The 21099-nt window shown below is 39.8% G+C and overlaps 1 protein-coding gene and 1 long non-coding RNA gene across 13 annotated transcripts in view; both read right to left on the bottom strand.

Moving 5' to 3' along the window:
• The window catches only part of ZNF521 (zinc finger protein 521), a 229676-nt gene that overhangs the window by 118018 nt on the left and 90559 nt on the right, over positions 1–21099 (bottom strand). For all 12 annotated transcript variants that reach the window (XM_056484126.1, XM_056484116.1, XM_056484115.1 and 9 more), the window contains one exon: positions 15377–18729. In XM_056484126.1, the coding sequence (XP_056340101.1) occupies positions 15377–18289 (2913 nt within the window). In that variant the 5' untranslated portion in view covers positions 18290–18729. The remainder of the gene's footprint in view (positions 1–15376; positions 18730–21099) is intronic.
• LOC130249385 (uncharacterized) lies at positions 9030–15369 on the bottom strand. The gene is made up of 2 exons (XR_008839785.1): positions 11171–15369; positions 9030–10105 (listed from the first exon to the last, which is right to left on the bottom strand). It is a non-coding gene; the product is annotated as an uncharacterized LOC130249385 (long non-coding RNA).

Raw genomic sequence — 21099 nt, 5'->3', positions numbered from 1 at the left:
TATATAACTTGTCCAAGACATTTCAACATCCTAAAAACGTAACTGCATTTTCTCTCATTATTTTTCTTGATCTGAATTGGCCAGAGAGTTGATATTGGAAAGCATTGTTTAAAAAGTGAAAACTAAGAGTGTGTTCAAAGTCAGGTTTCGTTTTTCTTTCATAAGACTTAAAATCTGCAGTTATCCAGGCATCTAATGAGAAAAGTCAGATTCACACAATTATTCAACTGCATAATTGTAGTATCAAGGACTCAAGTCCTAAGGTAACAGTCCTGAAGAGCTCAATTCTTGTTTTGAAGATGCAATAAAGTCAAGGTAAGCCCTGAACTGCCACATCAAGGCAGTAACTCAAGAGACACAGATCTTTCTGTACAGCCACAGGCACCTTGCCTACATCAGCAAAAAAAAGAAAAAAACACAGAAAAACACATATTTTTTGAAGAATGTAAAGTCATAAGAAACTGGCACAGATGTATTAAAATTGCAGATTTCCCATATATTAGTTGAAGAAGAAATAAGGTTCACTGGATAACATGCATCAAAAATACAGCCTCACTTGTATATATTTAACTTGTGAAGAGTTTTATTCAGCTGGTATTATCAATTATATTCTTTAAAAGGTGTTAGCTTTTTTTACCTGACTCCAAACAGTAATAAAGACTTGCTAGATTTTTTATCAGCGTCTAAATTTAGATGCCCTGTCCCAGACAGATAAAGTGCCCTTCTATTAAGTATCTTTCTACTTCAAGCCTGCAGGCAGGAATATAAAGACTTTTCAAACATATGTTGTTTTGCCTTACCAAGTTAACTGAAAAATTAGTGACTAATCAAAGTCAGCTCTGAAATTAAGTGTTCCTGTGGGCTCCTCTTTACAAATCTCCCATTGCTTCGCATACACAGAGGCTATTTTAATTTTCTCAATGACAATAAAATGTGCTGCGTCTCTTCATGGTGGAAAAAATAATAAGCTTTTTTTGCTGTTTTTTCATTTAAATTAACCTCAGTTTTTCAAAATTTACGAAGTTATATCTTTATGTAGACAATCAAAAACCAATGGATACCCAGAAACCAAACCAGCTTTGACTTAGTGTTACTGTGACAATTTGTAAAGCCAGCTGTTTTTAAAGATAAAATACTTTTTCTCTTTTTTCAGTCTTGTTACAATACTGGTAACATTGGTAGAAAACCAGATTTAGTCTGACGATTTCCTATTACATGCTGGTAAATTTAACCTTACTGCACTACATCTAGATCTAGCAAAGACCTCTAAATAATGACAGTCACGATCAACAATTTATTATGCTAAGCTCTTTACAAGATGCTTTTTGATGCTGACATATAGAACAACAATATGGCATAAATAACAATCACTCTCCCCTTTTTTAAAACATTGTTTCCCTTTAGAACTAGTTAGAAAATATTTCTTACTCCCTGATGACTGGCACTATGTATTGTTTATTAGCATACCCCTAGCATTATTCCTGATATGTGACTTTGTTGAAAAACAAAGAAACATAAATGTAATGGCTGGTCTTTTCTCTTGTTAGCAGAGCAATGCAGAGTGCATGTCAAGAATTGTCAGCAAAATTATGACTGATGTACACAAAGACAACACATACAAAGGTTGGGGATTTTTTGAAGTCAAATGCTAAAAAGTAAAGTGATTTGACAACAACAAAAAATAATAATTTACTAGCACTTACTAGCCTGTTCAAAATGATCTGACATATTTGTAGAATCACACACGGAGTTTTTCCTTTTATCATGAAGGGAAGATTGTTTTTGTGACTGCTGCTTGATCAAGCACTAGCTCTTTTTTGTTTCCAAGTATATTCTAAAATGTTGACATCAACTTTTATTAGCTCAACACACACTCATCTCAAAGTGTCTAAACTTGTGCATGATTAAGTTTTTATTTTGAAAGCATATTCAGTAAATTCCATTTACTCCTAGATTTTCAAAGTGATCAAACCCAGTCGTTTTCATACCATGTTGAACAAAACTCACATACATATTTCCATATGTTTCACATTCTAAGGAACTCCTTGTTTGCTGCAAGTTACATATTAGTCTGACAAGCTTGGTCAGAACCATGGGACTCATAACTGCTCCCACGAGTTCCTGGGTCCTGATGTGTTTCATGGCTGATCCCAATTCCCTACTAGGGTGAGATCTGGGGGGAGATCCAGCCCCTCCTCACACTGTGTTCCCAGAAAGGGGAAACTTGAGGGAATGAGACAGATATGAGGTATTGCACCTCCATGCCCTTGCCTGGATAGGAAGGAAAGAAGCCTTGAAGCACCTGTGTGACACACCACAGAAGAAAAAATTGGATTTTGGCTCAAGAAGGCATTTCTCTCAAGTGTCTCCAGCCTTTGCAATGCAAGATGGCTCTAAAGAGAGAGGGCTGTGACAGCCATCTCTGCCTTGTCCTGCTGCAGCTGTTTGCAGCAGGGAACTCTTGCTGAGCTCCCTCGTCCCTCTGCCCAGGCCAGCAGCATGTGGAGGACTCAGCAGCACAGGACAGGCACCCAGGCCCTGCTGCTCCAGCTCACAGCCCTGAGCAAATCCATTCCACACAAGAATGGAGAGAGGACACCTAAGGGCACTTACACTCTAACCTGCCACAGCTGCTTTTCCCAAAGGACACCTGCCAGTCTCCTGAGGTGAAGAATGACAATATTGTCATTCTTCCCTACAAACACAGAAAAAAGCTGACATATATTTCCTGTAAGAGAGTAATTTCAAATGAGCAATGGTGGGCCACAGAAGGCCCTTGCCAGTACATTCCCATATGGACTTGGACAGGACCAGTTTAGGAAATGGAAAAGACACAACGTGCTCTAAACTGTGCCATCTTGCAAAAACTCCCAAAGATTTGTTCCAGAGGAGAAAGGCACATGGAATTAAGAAAGTGGTTTAACTTTTTCCTTTTATTACTACTACTACTACTACTATTATTATTATTATTATTATTATTATTATTATTATTATTATTATTATTGTTATTATTATTATTTTCACCTCATCTTTAATAAAAACTCTCTGATAAGCAAGCCCATAATCCTACACTGAACTCCCTCTGTCAAGAACCTAAGTGCCAGTTTTTCTCCTCCATGCTGTGTGTAAATCTGAGCCCAAGTCATTCTTGGGGCCGTCCAAAATCACTGTAGAATAGTAACTGCTTGGACAAATGTCTCACAAGAGCATTGGGTGCCTGTTGCCTTCCTGTTTTCACAACCATTTTAAAGCCTTCCAGCATTCAAGTCTTCTCTGTGACTTCATTTAAAGAGCTTTGGATTGGGCATATGCATGTGTCTCCTAACCTTTTGCATAGCTAATGTCATCTAAACCTTTAATTATTGTCCCAGTCCTCACTTATCATTCTGCAGTTTTCTGAATTTTTTTTCTATAAAGGTGCCCAGAGTGTCCATGTCATGTGAAATGAAACTTTGCTGCTTTTATAAACAATCCAGGAATATGAACTTTCAACTGGTACTTCAGTTCTGTGCACATAATTTTATTTGCTCTCTTTTATAAATAACCACACTACTAGAGGATTTACAGTTCTATTCAGAAGTGCTTCAAAAGCATGCAGAAAATACTTCTGTGTAGACTTTTGTGCCCTGTGACTGTCTGAGGTACTGATACATTCTTTTTTTCCTATTCCCCAGCCTCATTATATTACTTGAAAATGAACTGCATATGCTACTTTTCAGCTCATGCTCCACCTCCTTGTCAAAATCATTCAGTATTTTATCACCTGCCTATTTTGTTCTGACATTTCCCCAGTTTTGTACTATCAGGGAATTTCAGCACCTTACTACTTATTCTTTCTTCCAGACTACTGATATGCTGCATAAGTTCAACAAGATTGGTGCAAATAATGATTCTTAAGGCTTTCCATTATTTACACCCCTCCAAACCAACCTGCTTCAATTCACAAGACTCCTATGCTTTCCATACCCAAGATCGTGTTTCTTTTCTTTTTTAATCAAAGAAAGTATCTCTCCCTATGCCATACTTATTCACCCAGCAGATTAGTCTTTTGTGCTATACCGTTTCAAAAGCTTTGCTAAAGCCCTGGTAAATCATGTTTATAGGCTTCTCTGTCAGCACTTGTGGCTATTCTCTCAAAATACTCTTTATTGAAAATTTTAAGCATGATCCTCCCTCTGTGAATCTTTGCCCTCTATCCTTCATTAAATCCAAACCTTCTTCTATCATATCTTTGATTAGCCTTCCTCTTCTGTTCCCCTCTGTTTAAATCAAGCTCACAAACCAGTACCTTCATGCATAAGCCTTATATTCCCTGTTAAATGTTTGTTTTGTGGCCTTTTCCATGTTGTTGATTCTTCTTCTTAGAGGCCACAAGTTTATCTGCTTAATGTTTCCTTTTATCTTCAGCTCCTTTCACTGAGAATTTTGGAATGGATATTTCTGTAAATCATTTATTGTATATTAAACTCCATTATATTACCTCTTATCTGTACTTCATGAGGAGGATATGCCACTACCTCAATGACAAAGCATTTGTTTAACAGTACTGGTTTCCTTGATTACTGACACCATTTCTGGATCCCCTGTACCCATGCCCCTCTTAGCTGAATACTTATTTCCTATATGAAATAAACAAAATATCATTTATAGCTTCTAATGCATGGCACCTACAGTCTTAGGCTTGCAGGCATCCCTAGTTTGTTCTATACTCCTTTCACACTCTTCCGTGCACTATCAAAAATGGTTTTGATGTGCACCTGTTACTCCACCAATAACCTCCTGTTTACACCTCATTACTTTATTTGCCCTTGACACACTACTGAAGGGGATTTTCAAGGCTTTTCCCCTTCAGTTTTAGCACAGACTGAGTGTATGGATCAATAACAGAGCTGAGACAACCTGCTGTTACCAAAAGAGAGTGATACCACACCTCTCACATCCTCTAATTCCCTTCTCCCATATCAGTCATTCACTCCATTTCCCTCACACAAAGGGTGGAGTTAATTCAACCTTCTAAACTGACAGAACAGTAACCTGACAAGAGAAAGTGAACAGCATCCAAAAAAACATATGAAAATAACAAGACATTTAAAACTTGCACACTAACTACAGCAATTTGCCAGTGCTAACTCCTAAGGCTGCCAGCTGATTTTTTTTTTTTTTTCATAATTATTTTATTAAACATTAGCAGTGTGCTTGGCCCTTCATGATACACAAGAGCAACCATGGTCGTAGCTTTGACCATTTAGCCATTTTTCATCAGAGTTCAGATTAATTTTGACAATACCTTAATTGAGGATTTCTTTCTTACCTTCTTGGATGCTTAGTTTGTCAACTTTAAGCTCTTAGAAAACTAAGCATATGTTAGCCAGTTTCACTGCATAGTTATTTATCTTGCTTATGGGGCATTGTCATCTTGCTTTTTTCTTTTTAATTGACTAATTGCCAACCCTTGTAATTGCTCACACAAAACTCTTTAATTAGTATTTCCTGATTACATTTAAAAACATGTTCATGGAGATTTTATGAGTATTTCTCTGTTCTGTTTTTGTTTAGCAGGATCTTAAATTATACAAGGATCTGAGTGTATATGCCTGTGGAAAGAATACAATCAATCCCATAAAGTAAGTAAAATTAAAAATGGAAAGAAATATTATTCTGTTCTCATTTCTTTCATTATGGTTACTTATTCATACACAAAATATATTGAGTCAGAAATACTAAGGTTCATGTTAGCAGTCTTTACTTTTCTATTCTGCTTGAATTAATGGTCTGCTGTTCTGTCTTTCACCTTTATTCTGGATTCTGTATTTAATCATGTCTGTCTTCAATGTCTTTTAGTTCCAAACCTTTCCCTCCCCTAGCTGACGAAGAGCATTAGCTTGCAATGTCTCACATCCCCACACAGAAAAAAACCACATCTTGCCACATTTAAAAACTGCATCTCTTCCCTTTCAGATCTCTAATTCTTTAACTCTCTCTAGGCCTTTCAAACTCAGTACTGAAGTGAAATACCTGTCAGAAAAGTAACTCTAAAACGTGGCAGCTCATGGCTGTATATTTATTTTCTCTCTCAATTTCTTCATATTAGGCTTATGTAGTTTATGAATACAAACAGCTTAAAGTACTGTGAATTTGATTTGGGATCTAAAAAACAAATACACCTCTCTCTCTCTTTCTGAGGGCCTGATTCTGGGGGAGGCTGAGTATCTGAGCGATGCACATGTATGTGCTGGGCAGGGCTCAGGAATTTGGGGCTGACTGTGTCAGCAACTGAACTTTCTGTCAGCATCCCCACCCCTTTCTGTCCCCTTCCATTGCCCTTAAAACCAAAGGCAATGGCCAGGCTGAGAGCATCTGAAGAGCTGTTAGCCCATCCTGAGGTATCCCAACACTCAGCATCTCTGCCAGAGCCACTGTGTGGACACTGAGGAGGAACTATGACCAACAATGATAATTCTGCAGGTGAAGTGGTATCAAAGCACAGGCAAGAGAGCTTGACTTGGCAGGTCTGAGACTCAAAAAGCTGATATTCTGAGTACGCTGATATTTGTTTCCCTTTTAAGGTTTTTTTTTCCTTTGTTTTTTAAAAAAAGGCAAACTGAGACAGACTGTCATTCAATAAAGCCACTACTTTCTTTACCAACAATCAGCAACAGATGTAGCCCAATAAAATTAATAGTTTGCAAGTACGCACAAGAGAATACTCTTGTCTCTTTTCTCCATCACAGATTTTGCAAAAGCTCTCTAGATTTTAACAAAAAGGCAAAATCAGGAGCTTTTTTATATACCTTTTTTTTTTTTTTTTTTGTAATTTAAACACTACAACTGCTTTTCTCCCACTCTGTGGAGAATTAATGCTGATTAATTTCACTTTCCAAATTGTGACTCAGGACCCTCCCCCTGCCCTTAATTGTCCACTTTTAACTCAAACTGAATTCTGCACTATTACTTACCAAGATAATTTAATCCTACAGAATAGAACTTGTGCTCAAAAATATGCAACATTAATATTAATGTACAAACAGAAATATATTACTCATACATAATATATAAGAAATTAATTTTCATTGAAGTATCAAGAGAAGGAGTAAACCCCTTAGATCCTTCTCATGCAATTAGCTCTGCACTTGGGGAAGTCAATGGGACTTCACAAATGAAGCTTCACATGATAACATGGGCAAGACTGGGGTTTTAAAAAGGCACTACAAGATATGCTGTGAACAGAGTCCTACAATAATATTGCTGTGATTTTAGTACTACCCTCTATGGATGCACTTAGGCCACATCAACATTAACAAATATACTGGTAGCATCTGAGCTGGCACACAGCTGCTGACACTGCAATGATGTTTGACTGTGTGCCCAGCTGAAAAACCTCCATGGGGCAGTGCAGCTGCCCAAGGAAGTGGTGTAGCAGCAAAACAAGCACTCTGCTCAGCCACTCTTCAACACTATCCACAATGACTTGTGTCTAACTGGTTTTCTTCCCCTTAAGACATACTGTCTCTCCTCTAAGGGAATTAATGGAACTTCACAGAATTGCCTCTGTTCTATTTCATAATCTTTTACTTTCCCATTAATTCTTAAAATACCAGCAGTTCCTCTTAGGTACATCCTGTAATAAGTTAATGTCTTTTTACATAGGCTTCATTCCACCATTTCCCTATCTGGAAAAAAAAAAATGCAGAATTTGTTTCAGAATCAGAATGCTACACTTCTAGTTTTGAAGGACTTTGACCACTCAACCAACATCATACAAACCAGCTGTGAAGCAGTGAGCATATGAGAAATGAGGAACTATGGTTGAAGACTGATGATTTGGGAAAATCACCGGGGGATGCAGACATTCCCTGCCTAGGCCTGTGAGAGAAGCATTAAACAGCAGAACAAGATCAATTGCAAGTTGGCCACTGTCTCTGATGGTTGCAATGATTTGTAAGCAGACAGCCATATTCCTATAGGTTGGCCCTAAACCTATTCCAGCCATCAGAGCAGACACCAAGAGGACTGTTGTAGCAGTGGGAAAGCAAACACAGAAGGAAATCTGGAACCCTGAAGTCTCAGATCATTATTTGTTGGTGAACCACCCTGTTTCCTACTTGAAGATGTAGAGAGAAGGAGGTGGCCTTCCAGATATGAAAAGCCTTTAGATGGACCTTTTTAGACAGAATGCTGTGAAACATATGAAAAATAAGCAAAAAACAGAGGAAATGTATCCCAACACAGGACACCAAAACTGTGGACATATGATCAAAGGAGATAAATAGCTCCCTTCTCTCCTACCACCCACCTCATTTTTGAGTACACAAGCAGCAAGTAACTTTGAAATGGTTGCATTTCTATGTGGCAGCATTTCTAAGATACTCTTCAAAGGCATTTCACAGGTCTTAAAAATGATTCCTAGAAGTGCAGATTATTACTAATAGGGAACTTAGGGAGGCCCTGCCTTTTTATTCACTGATTTATGGAGCCATATACCAGTGACAAAGGTTTAGCCACCAAGGAACAACATGGAAACATCAACATACATCTGGTAGATGGGCCCAAAGGATGGGTGAAAACCACAGAAGAACAAAATGTGTGAGGTTGATCTCTGGGGATCCTCTGGTCCTGTCCTCCTGCTCAAGAAGGGTCACCTAGAGCGAGACCACTTCCAAATGACTTGTGAGTATCTCAAAGGGATACACAACCTGTCTGGGTAACTTCTGCCAGGGTTTCCTGATGTTCAGAGGGAATCTCCTCTCTGTCCATTTGTCCCCTCTGCTTCTTGTACTAGAATGTCACATGGTGAGGGTGCATGTTAGCAAGAGAAGTCTCTGATGTCATACCCAGCAAAATATGTTGAATAAAATAGCACAGGTCATATTTATCCAATAATTTGTAATGTAATGTAGGAAACAGTATAAATGAAAGATGGCTTTGGCAGGAAAAAAAGGTACCTTAGTTTTGAACCACCAGGCTTAAGATCAACTATCTGCTATCACAGAGCTCTGGCAGGTCAAAGAACAGTATCCTTTAACAACATGTCAGGTGGTTTTCTTATGTTCATTCTGTACAACTTCATGAAACAAACAGTGCTGGGGCTACATACCCATTTTAAATTAATGGTTAGCCCACTTTATTTCCCTCATGACAAAGTAACAAATCTGGGTGTTTTGTTTGTTGTACAAGACAAAGCAATGCACACACCATATATAACAACTTTATTGAGTAGTGGTGAAAACAGTTCTTGCGTACAGTCACTTAAGAAGCTGGCCTGTGAGTATCACAAAAACAGATCATACTTTCCTCCTATAATTTCATGTCTTGTGTTCTCTTTACTTTTGCATAAAAAACAGGTTTAAACTTCAGCTACAGCCATCTTCCTGGTCTGGATCTCTTAAAGGCTTCTTTCCTATTTGGAATCTATCACCTGCTGGGTCACCTCTCTTCCCAAACATTGTAACAACTTCATAGGCTTTCAGATTACTATTAATCTATTATTTTTTCCCTGAAACTGGCCAAGAGTAGTCCAAAAATTAGACGTAGAAGTGAGAGAATCCTCTAGAGGTATGCAAACCAGCAGATGAATAGATTTTCCATGTACTGTTCCTAAAGGCTATCAGGCTAGAAAATTGTGTGAAATTTCTTCTTGTTTCTACCCAATTCTGAGATAAGAATACAAACACTCATCACTAGTGTGATTTTCCTCTGGGGATGTGCAGAATTTTTTTTTTTCTTTTTGGTGGCATGCTACACCAGTCAGTTGGCCAGCAGGTACAAGTACAGGGAAAGCCCCAAGAGGATAATGGGCTGAACAGCTGAGCTGTAGGAGTATACACCTCATGGATGTTTTGTCTCATAAAGCTTTGCTGAACCTAAATTTGCCCTCTCTAGAGATCCTTAAGGACTTCATCCACATTCCTGTGTCCCTCTGCAGTTCTTCTATGTTTCTTCAAGCAGGCATTCCACCCCCCCACCCCCCTCACCCTGGTTCATTTTATGGAAATCTTGGTTTAGTGCTCTTGAAAATTTTGGAGAAAATGTTATCCTTTTGTCCTCTCATGAGAAGTTTTCCACAGATGTGAAGAAGATGCCTCTCCAAATTCCCCATCTGAAGCCTCTGACAAATAACAAGACAAACAGCATTAGATTTTAATGATCAGTGGACAGGAAACAAAGAAATCTCACTACAATTTCTCCCCTTGCTTCTGTTCAGCAGCTCCCAGCCAACATATGGCCTTCCTTTCACAGACTGAGCTCATGGTGTGTGTGAGGTGGGAAGTTTGAAGCTTAACTGTGGTAGGACTCTGATAGCTCACCACCAAAAGTGCTAAGACAAAGAGAAGAGAAATGCTTAGACTGGACCTTATCAGCCAATTCACGGTAGTGGCACTACCAGAAATTAAAGCATAGTGCAAAGTGGAGGTGGGCTACTGTGACAAAAAAACACCCAGGCTAGCCCTCCCTAAGAACAGATATGGTCGCACTTTAAATAATACTTTCTTGAAACAATGTTAAAATTACGCTAGAAGACAGAACTGGTATTTTTTGTGAACTAATTTTTAAACTCCAGAAGCAGAAAATACGTTTGTCACAGATTAGTTCCGCAAACTCTTTCAAAGCCAAATCTTTGTGCCAGCAACAAACCTTCTTTACCTTTTTCTGTCCCTGGATCCAAAATACAGCATGAAAATCACTTGTTCTGGGCCTGGATTCACTGACAGGAAACCCAAGGCACTACTTATGTTTACATTACAAGTTTATGTGCTTATTCATAAAAATCCTGTAGTCAGAATGATCAGCTTGGATTGCTGATGAGGAGGATTATTTTAATTTCTTTATGTATTTCAATTAAATGCATGAGTATTGATTTCAGTGCATTTTTTCAGTTAAAAGCACTGTGATTTATATTGCTAAAACGCTATTGCTTGCCCTGCCAAAAGCATGCATCTGGGAACATTTCTGGGTTGCTTACAGTCTTTTCTCTCTTCTTTCAGTCTCTGACTGCCAGTGCATGCTGTTGAAATAAACCAGCTACTTCAAAAGGCAGTTCCTGTTTTCTGTCTTTGTGGGTCTGGCAGTGTTTTGAGAAGTGGGGGGAAGAATAGTAAGCAAGTAAAAGTAGATTCAGGGCCCATGAATAAATAAAGAGGAAAAAAATGTAATGATAAAAGAGTACACCTACCTGAGCTCCATTCTTTCTTGCAGGGTGACATAGTTTCTGGATTCATCTGAGGTCGGAGAAGTTGAGTTTCAAGGAGCCAACAGCTCTCCACAGCATCTGAATTTTGTGTCCCCATCTCCACAAGCTCATTGTCAGCCTGCACTCCATGGCTCCTTCCAGAACTGTGCTGTGATGTGCCCGGTGTGCCCTGCTGTGACATGCCCATCCTGGCACACAGCTCTGCACAGCCACAACAGGACAGAGCAGCAGCCCCACATTCACTTATCCTGCTCTCCAGCTGGGGTGACAGTTGCTAGCTCTCTCCTTTGTCCAGCATTTTTGATAATCTCTGAAACAGTGAGTTTCTGCAAGTCTTTTGCCACACCTAAACAAGCACCTTCACTCCTGAAATAATTTGGCCGTGTACTCACGCTGCTCCTTCTCTCCTCGAGAGCAGAGAACCCAGAGCGTTCTTGTATTATTAATGAAGCACTGTCTGCATTGCCACAGGTAATACAGTATTCACATGAGCTTCACATTCATGGAACAAAGTGATACAGAAGCAATTAGGCTCCTACTCTGAAAGTTACCAACAGGATCCCAAACTGAGCACAGTTGCACATGTGGATACTCTAGCATAATTCTGGTTTTACCATGAAACTGTTGGTGTAAGCTGGAGTCCATTCCCCCCTCCCCTGCCGGCTAAGAAATGGACAATATAATTTATTGCACTGTTATGCTGGTGTGATTCAGCAATACAGAAGTCTGGAAGCTTAAGAAGTGAGGGCACACTTTCTGCTGAGTCAAGAGCTCTCTCATTAGGTGCCTGACAGCATATCAAGGAGGAACAAGAGAGTCAAGGCCACACAGTTTTTCTTGAACAGATTTTCATCTTCCAAGTGCTTTACAAAAAAAAGTGTATTGTAAGTAAGCATGGAAATGCACTTTTCAGGATATATTTATCTTATATTCTGAATAAGGAAAATGAAGCAGAGACATTCAAGCAGATTTGGCCAAGTCAGCAATGCAAATGAGTGGCAGAGAAAGGTCTAGTTCCCAATTCACCAGCATACCAGAGCTTGTTCTCTGCTTTTATACAGTAACTATCACTAAGGTTATCACCCTAGCCTAAAAGTGTGCTTGCAGTGTGATTCAAGATCTTTACAAGAAATCTACAGCCAGCTGAATCCAGCACCGTATTACAGCTCAAAGATTAAGCTGCATATCTACTCATTTTAGGGCTCTTTCACAAGCTAGATCTCTACCATCTGCCTGTTTAAGTCTGTGTGATAACTTAGGGGTACTACATTCAGCAGTGTGATAGGCTTAATGAGTTCTGACCTGCTCCTTGACTTGTTGTAACCAATGATGAGCACTACTCATAATTTTCTATCCCAACCAGAAGGTAACTTTCAGTGGAGATGATTCAGGTCAACATTTTTCACTCAGCAAATGGGGTGAGCTCAGCAGGTGTCAGCTGAACATATTATACTGTGGTAAGGTAATTGCACCCTATCACATCACTGAGAGCAGACTAAAAAGGAAAATTTTCTAGTTCAACCGTGAGAATACTTGGCAAAGAAGCTGGAAGTGACACTTCCAGTGTGATCTTTTATCCTAAAAAGGTATTTTCAAATATTCTTATCACTGAAATCTATTACTGAGTAAAAAGGGGTATTCAGCAATATTAATGGTCTGACATCTCATCTATGCAAAATACCCATTTTTCTTGCCTTAGGAATGAAATAATCTTTATCTATAGGTTGAAATCTCAAATCATATGACTCTCAACAGCACAAATGAAATTTTCACTCCTTGATATTATTAATACTATTTGTTGAAAATTTCCCCAAAATTGCATGTTTAAGTATGTCTTCAACATCCCATTCAGTTCAAGAAATATCCTTCCAATGGAGTAGGAAAGCCAGTGACTAATAATAAATTTGAAAAATCCTTTTTTTTTTTTCACTTTTTATGTTATATGCTTATGTTTTTACTTCCTTCTATCCAATCTACAGTTTTAAGCATCTGCACATTACCACTTTCTTGCATCACTAGAATTTGAACCAGCAATATCTGCTAGAAAAATTAATTATCTTTCAGGATTTTACAAACGTGCATTTGTTGTTTCCAGAACTACTAATGTTCTATCAGGAATTTGATAGCTTTGTCTTCCCACGAGAAAAGAATCTGAAAGTCTACATTGCTAAGTGGACACCAGAACCATAGACACTGAAAATTCAATTTACATCCTCAGAATGGAGGTGAGGGGCAAATGGTGATTTGAAGGAGACAAATGTTATTCACAAACATGTAGTTTAAAAAGCTTTTTCACTTTAGATACACTTATATATAAAAGTAAAAAATATTACAAAGAGGAATGTGATGCCAATTACAAGTATAACTAAGAACTCTGACTATACCTGATCTGAGTACAGGAAGATTCACTAATGACACTGAAGGTAACTGATCTTACATCACCACAAATGACTCCCAAATCTCTTTTTGTCTAGTTTACAAGCAAGAGAAAGACAAGTTGGTAACATCTTAGCATGGTAACTGACTTAACACGATTCTGATTGTGTTTGAGGTCGCAGGAATTGGCTTCCAACATGACTGGGAATAGGGATTTCATGTAGTCACTCAGTGCAAAATGACAGAAACAGAAACCAGGATGACTCTGAACTATTAAAAACATGCAGCTGGTAATCCTGTGGTTCCAACTCAGCAGCAGTGGGATCACCAGTGGCCTAAAACACAACTAATGAGAGCCACTCCTCTTCCCTCTTCTTTAAAAAGATGGTTTTCCTTAGACTTCAGGTTCTCAGTCTAACAGCCTTCCAGAAATCCCACACCACCTCCCATTCCTCAGGTGTCCCCTAACACCACCCAATGCACAAGCCAGAGATGAAGAAGTTATGAAAGCACAGGACCTTTCCCTGGGAGGTGCATCTTGCCTAGTACTTCATCCTGAACTCTCAGCTCCTCATGGCACTCCAGGCTCTGTGCTACCTCAGTGTCCTTCTCCCAGCCCTATCTTCATCTGTGTTCTCAGAAGCTCCATAAATACTTACCCCTTGGTCCACATATGCTGATGTACCCTCACTCTTCCCTCTCTGCCCCCCTCCTGCCTTCCAGTTTGCAAAACACTGTTGAGTGACATGCTGAGAGATATCTTTCCCAACAGATGGGCTCACAAACTGGGAGTGAGGAAGGTGATGGAAGAGCAGCAGCTCCCTAGCCACAGGATATCCAAACACATTCACAGCAATGGGTTGCACCATGTTCGTACCATTATAGGCTAAAAGCTTTCTTGAAACAAAACCTGTTCCTTCTTAAAATTTGCTTGTGCTGAGTTTTTAGGCTTCCTGAATTACAAGATGCGAGATATCATGCCTAAATCATAATGCAAGATACCATGCCTAAAACATTACCTCTAATTTCTAATGGTAACATTTCTGAAGATAAAAGAGATTTCCTTCCCTCAGTACACGACTCCACTACCTCCCCACATACAGGTGTCATTACTTGGTCACTGGTGACTGAAGAAGCAGATTACATCTTTCAAGAGTTTGATTTGTACTTTTTAAGTTATGCTGCATGATGGAATTTCAGTCATCAGGCACTAGGAATTTTAGTGACATCAAAATGTTCTTCATCAGGAATGGAAAGAAAAACAACAAGCAATTGCATCCAAAGGACTGATTTCCCAATTTACCTTAGGCTAGCATTGCATTTCTATTTAATCAAAATATGCTATAAGAGGGAAAAATGAAAGTCTACAACACAATTAACAAAAATACCCTCAGTTTGTTGCTCACAAATATTTTTTAAAAAATCAACCCCTTATGCCAGCATTTTGGCTCACTGTGTCTACTCCTCTGTCATTAATGCTCTCTGCCGTAAGCACAACTCCTAGCTGGGGATTCCAATGCATATGGGAGCTAGGATAAGATTCCAGATCTCAGTTGTGCTGGCATGAAGATAGGTCTCCTCAGTGATACAGAAGACAATATCCTAGGGAGACTGGAATAAGTCCTATTCTGCAAAACTCAATCCAAGATGTAAGGCATATCAAGAAGCAAGTAATTACTAGCTAATGGCTGTGGATGGAAATGAAACATGGATCAGCCTAAGCATTTCATGAAAAGTTACAAGACAGCTTGAAAAAAGGGGGATTTTTTCCAAAAGGATGGAAGGTGTCAAGAGCAAAGAAAAAAGGGTTACCTCTTCAGTTTGGGAGGGGCTGATTCTAGGCATTGGAGATACTTGTGGTGTTTTCAGCTGTGTACTGTTGCTGTCTGGAACAAGCTCTCTGTGGATTGACTGAATGTGATTTTGGAGTTCAGTTTCTGATTCAAACTTTACATTGCAACTAGAACAGCGAGTCTTCAGTCCCCCTGCCTTGCTTTTGCTCTCAATGGAACTCAAGTTCTCATTTTGGCCCATGCCTTGTCTGTTACTGCTCGAAGGGATGTTGACACTTGGACTACCACTTTTACTGAGATTAACACAGCTAGCACACAGACCATATGGCAGACCGTTGATGTCCAGTTTCACTAAATCCTGTTTCGAGCGGAATTCCTTCAGGCAAGACGCACACTTGTACAGTTTCTGGAGGTGCTGTGCCCGTCCCGTGGACTGCACGGCAGAACCATTTCCAGTTTTCTGCATATGGAACGTGCCGTGGATTTTCAGTTCCAGCGTGGAGGTCACTGTCTGCATGCACACCACGCAGCGGAACCCTGTCAAGGAGTTCCTCAGGTCAGGGTGCATTTGGCAATGCTCTAGAAATTCCTCCTCGCTCTGGAGTGGCATCTTGCAAATCCTGCAGTTTCCAGTGTCCAGGCTCTTACTATGTGTGACCTTATGCTCAGTAAGAGTCAGAAGAGATGGAAACCGCTCGCCACAGATTGGGCACATGTAGTGTTTCACTGGTCCCAAGTGTGTCTGCATGTGCTCTCGAAGCCCATTTTCGGAGAAGAATGTTCGAGAGCACACATTACACTTGTAATTCCCTTTAATGAGCTCAGCCTTTTTCTTCACTATGGCGCTTTCTCCGGGTCGAATGTTGTGGTCTCGCAGCTGGTGATTCTGCAAGAGAGTCTCCATGGTGTAAGCTGCTCCACAAATGTCACAGCCATACATAGGCTCAGATGTGTCCACATCTTCTTCACTGCCATCGTGGCTGTTGTGGGACTCCTGGCTATTTGTCAACAAGGTCTGGAGTTCCACTTCCTCTTTCTGAACTTGCTCAGATGCCCCATTCGTTCCACAGTTTGGAGTTTTTGTTTCAAAAACACAGTGTTTTTCCCTCAAGTGCTTTTCCAGCAAGATGATAGCATGGAAAGCTTTGCTGCAGAACTTGCAGTTGTACTTCTTGCTGTGCGTAGTGATGTGACACTGCAGCTCCACCTCCGTACCAAAGGATTCACCACAGAAGATGCACTTGTGTACTTTGCCTTGGTTCTCCAGGTGGTTGTGCTTCACATGAAGCTGCAGGTCAGTCTCATTGCGGAAATCCCAGTTGCAAGACGTACATCTGTAGACCTTCTTCTCATTGCTGTGCTTCACAGCCAAGTGCAGCTGGATGGAGACTTTGGAGTCAAAAACCTCTTGGCACAAGGTGCAGCGGAAGAACACGAATGTATGCATGTCTAGTAGGTGTTTCTGCAAGTCATCCACAGAAGTGAACTGCTTGTCACAGCTTTCACAGATGTAGTAGGTTGAGGTGATCATGAAATGAATGGTAACGTGCTTCAGCAGTGACTCCTGATTTGGAAATTCCTTGTTGCACTGAGGGCAGGTCAGTTTTGGCAGGACAGTGTCAAGATGTGTTTTCAAATGAGTCTGAAAACCATCCAAGGAAGTATACTTAGCACCACACTGATTACAAATATATTCCCCAGCAGGACGAGGAGGAGCACCTCCAACTGCCTGCATCATCTTTAAAGAGGTCTGCTCAATGGTTACAGGAGATAATGGACTCATGGCTCTGGACTTTTTCCCATTGTGGATGTAATTCAGCGCCAAAGGAATGTTCTTATGGTTCTCCTTGATATGCTTGTTCAGTTTAAGAACACTATTAAATATTGGAGAATTGGTACAGTAAGAACAAGAATACACTTCCACTACTGGGTCTTTTGGGGTCCCGAGCACAGGAGAACCAAAACGGGAACTGCTAAGATCACAATGGACTTGTCTAATATGCTCTTCCAGGGAAGAATCTGTAAGAAATCCCATGTAGCAATGGGGACAAAAGAATGCATTACTGTCCTTAGCAGCAGGGTTGGCAAATCCATGAGAACATCGAATGTGTTCCTGAAGGGTGTTGAGGTCATTGAACACTTCAGAACAGAAGTTGCACTGGTAGACCATGGCAGGCATGGTAGAAACAATCAGTGCTGGGTCTGGAGCTTCATGGACTTGCTTAAGATGTTCATTCAGATTGTAGAGAGATGGCAATACCTCCAAACAATACTGACAGATATGGGCTTGTTCGGGTTTATCTAAATGCATAGTTTTCAGGTGTATCTGCAAAACTGCAAGGCTGGAGAACAACTGTTTGTTGCAATAAATGCAGCTATAAGTAACTTTTGCCTGCTTACTTGAAGGACCAGTGATATCTGGCACTTGCTGAGCTGCCCGCTTCCTTCCACGACCTTTTGGTATAGGAGGAGCCGTTTCCACCATTGTTGAGCTATCCACGGAGAGGTTTGAATCTGGGGTAGTGCTAGAGACTGATGTGTACCCCACAGTTACCAAAGACGGGCTGTTGCTGTGGTTGCATGACTCTGGCTGCTGGTGACTGTCCATGTGGCTGTACAGCTCCTCCACAGTATGAAAGTTCTCAGAGCAAATGCTGCACGAATTCTTCTTCTCACCATTATGAGCCTGCTCCATGTGATTTACTAGGGACGTTTCCTCTACAAAGAGTTCATGACAGTAAACACACTGAAGAGCAGATCGGTCCTCATTAGGGGAGCACTCAGGGTGACATTCTGCAATGTGCTTCTGAAGGTCTTCAGGAAAATCAAAGCCTTCTTCGCACTGGCTGCATTTCTGAGTGTCCTTCATTTTCCAGTCCTCCATCCGGGAAGCGGACTGGGAGCCATCTTTGTTCCTCTCGTGAACCTGCATGTGTCCATGCAGTGAGCTAGAGGACAGGAACCCACGCCTACAAATGGCACACTTATATGGCTTGTTGGACGTGTGAGTCTTTAAGTGGATTTTGAGATGATCGCTCCTGGAGAAGGCCGCATCACACTCACTGCAGTGATACTTCTTGTCTCCCGTGTGAAGCTTTATGTGGCGGTCCCTGCTGCGCTTGTGTTTGAAGAGACGGCTGCAGTACGTGCATTTGAAGGGGAGCTTGTCACTGTGGCTCTGCTCGTGGTGCTTTAGGTAGCTGAGGCGGCTGAAGGATTTGTCACAGAACTGGCACGGATAGGGCAAACCTGGGCCTCCTTCCTCTTCTCCAAAATCACAGCCTTCTCCATGGCTCGGGGAAGTCTGGTCCTTGCTAGAAGGCGATGATGCTGGCCATGAGCAAGAGGGGTCATCCTCAACATCCACTCCGTCTGAAATGAAAAAGAAACACGCCCACAAGCTTAATCCCAAGTGTCAAAAGGAGGTAGAAAATGCATATGAATAACTCAGGACTGCTACTCCTAAATAGCTAAAGCATTAAACCCAGACTAGGGCATTTCTTACATTGAGATCCAACAGTTTCAAGACCACATTTATTTTTATCATATTGTAAAACATTAGAAGTTATTAAAATAGTTCTGTGCCTATATTAACTTTTTATTGCTTTTTTATCATTTTTTCCCAGTTGCAGGATATGTCTTATACATTGACAACTTTATTAAAATGCAGATTTTAATATATTTAATGTTTCTTTTGTATCCATTGTAAAACTATTTGCATATTATGTGAGTATCTGAAGAGTCAAAGGAAAGAAGAAAATATTACAGGAATGCTTTAAAATGAATACACTCAACCCACACACCTAATATTTAATGAAAAGATTCGCCCTGCTTTGCCACAGGTTTGTGGTATTTTTTCCTTTGAAGTTGATTCTGAACACAGGAAACTTTGTAAAGGCTATTTCTAGGAGAGACTTGGGTGTTATTCTAAACAATATTAGGAAACATTACAAGGGAGGAACAGGACAACAATATAAACACTGATGCTTTCTCTAATAAAGTGCAACCACATTTCTCCAATAATGATACAATTTAGCTACTGAAAGCTGGCAGCTGGATCACTGAATGTTCAAAACAATCTAACAAACCAACAACCAGGATCAAGGAAAATGGGAAAGTGTCACAAGGGTCAGCCATGAACAGCTTTTTTTTTTTTAAGTTCAAGAGGTTGCCCACCATTTCTTCCTTTTTTTGCAAAGGCCTCAGCCAGCTGAACTTCCTCAGTACAGCAGGACCTGTACTGTGAGGTGATCGCAGACAAAGCAACTTGTAAAAAACTGGAAACAGGAAAAATGATAAACGTTTATGGTAAAAGCTGAAAGATTTACGAGTTACCAGGAAAAGACAAAGCAGAAATGCTGGCCAGATAATAAATGGACTAGTTATCTATGGTATTACCTCATCTCTAAACAGGGAAAGTTGTAAATATTTTTTTAAGAGATGTGATGTACAGTTTTTGCACCTTTTGTTTTAAATGCAGGTAACTATACTTCAGTGATCACACTGATATTAACCTAAAACTCCTTTAAAATATTAAAAGAAAGTTTGAAAGATCATTGTACATCAAATAATTCTTCTACTCCTTTCCAGTGGCAATGCTTGAGGTTTTTTTTCCTTTTAAAAGTAAAACTGACTACAGTAACACTACAGGAAAAAAATATAATAAACCTCTTGAAAAATATCTTTCTAAAGGTATTCTTGCAAAGCAGAGTTTCTTAACATCTTCAGGTTTCTCTCAAGAAATTTACTGCAATAACACAAAAGTTAGAGCTGGCCTATATTATATAAACAAATTCCAAGCCTGATTACTTTAAGGTAAAGAGATTTTACTAGATTATCAACCTCTTGCTTATCCACAGGAAACAGATGAGGATTCATTCCTTTCCTGCATCTAGAAACTGATGACAACGCCATCTCACTATCAATGCCAGATGGCAACCATCTAACTCTGAGAAAACAACCAAACACCATTGCTGGATGCCTGCCCGTTGACACAATGCTTTTCAGGATAACTTGGAAACTGCATGGGTTTTTATCCTCTTGTTTACGTCTTGGAGAGGAGGGTTCCACAAATTAAACACATCTTTTGCACACACACACATACTATACATCTGTAACTACCTACATACAAATCTGCACTACTGGTATGTATTTAAATGAGAAACTCAACTCCTGGCCTGAGTGCCATGTTTTTGAACCAAAACCAGTGCTGCTTGTTTATCAAAAAAATCGAAACATAAAAATCCTTCTTTCCAGCAAAAGTACTGTCATCTGCTAAAATGCTTCCCAATGTGCAAAATTCCTCATTGTCACACACACTAAACAAAACCAGTCAGGTGAGTTTTTTAAGATGGCACATTAATGACTGCAATATTCACAGGAGACTTTTAATGTAAGTCTGTGTACTGCCCTTTTTAATTGCTGGATTTGACTCTAAAACTGGAAATTATCAAAACAGTGGAACAAGCATTTTCAGAAAAATATGTTAAGGTTTTCTCCAGTTCTAAATTTTATATTAAATGCCTCTTTCCAGCTAGGTCTTTTAAATGGGAAAACCTTTTGTTCTTTAAAAATCCAATATATTTCTGACATATACCCACTGATGGCAGATAAACAGGAATTTATGTCAAGCAACCGAGTGAAGAAAAATAGTCTGTGACTGCCTAGGCAACATATTTCGTAACCAAATTTACTATTAAAATGTATATCCTACGGAGAAATGATATATTATTGTAAAAATGT

Source organism: Oenanthe melanoleuca, chromosome 2 (genome assembly GCF_029582105.1).
Source record: "Oenanthe melanoleuca isolate GR-GAL-2019-014 chromosome 2, OMel1.0, whole genome shotgun sequence".
In the NCBI taxonomy this organism is placed as follows: domain Eukaryota; kingdom Metazoa; phylum Chordata; class Aves; order Passeriformes; family Muscicapidae; genus Oenanthe; species Oenanthe melanoleuca.
The sequence above is the reverse complement of the archived record's forward strand: the minus strand, read 5'-3'. Positions and strand labels throughout refer to the sequence as shown.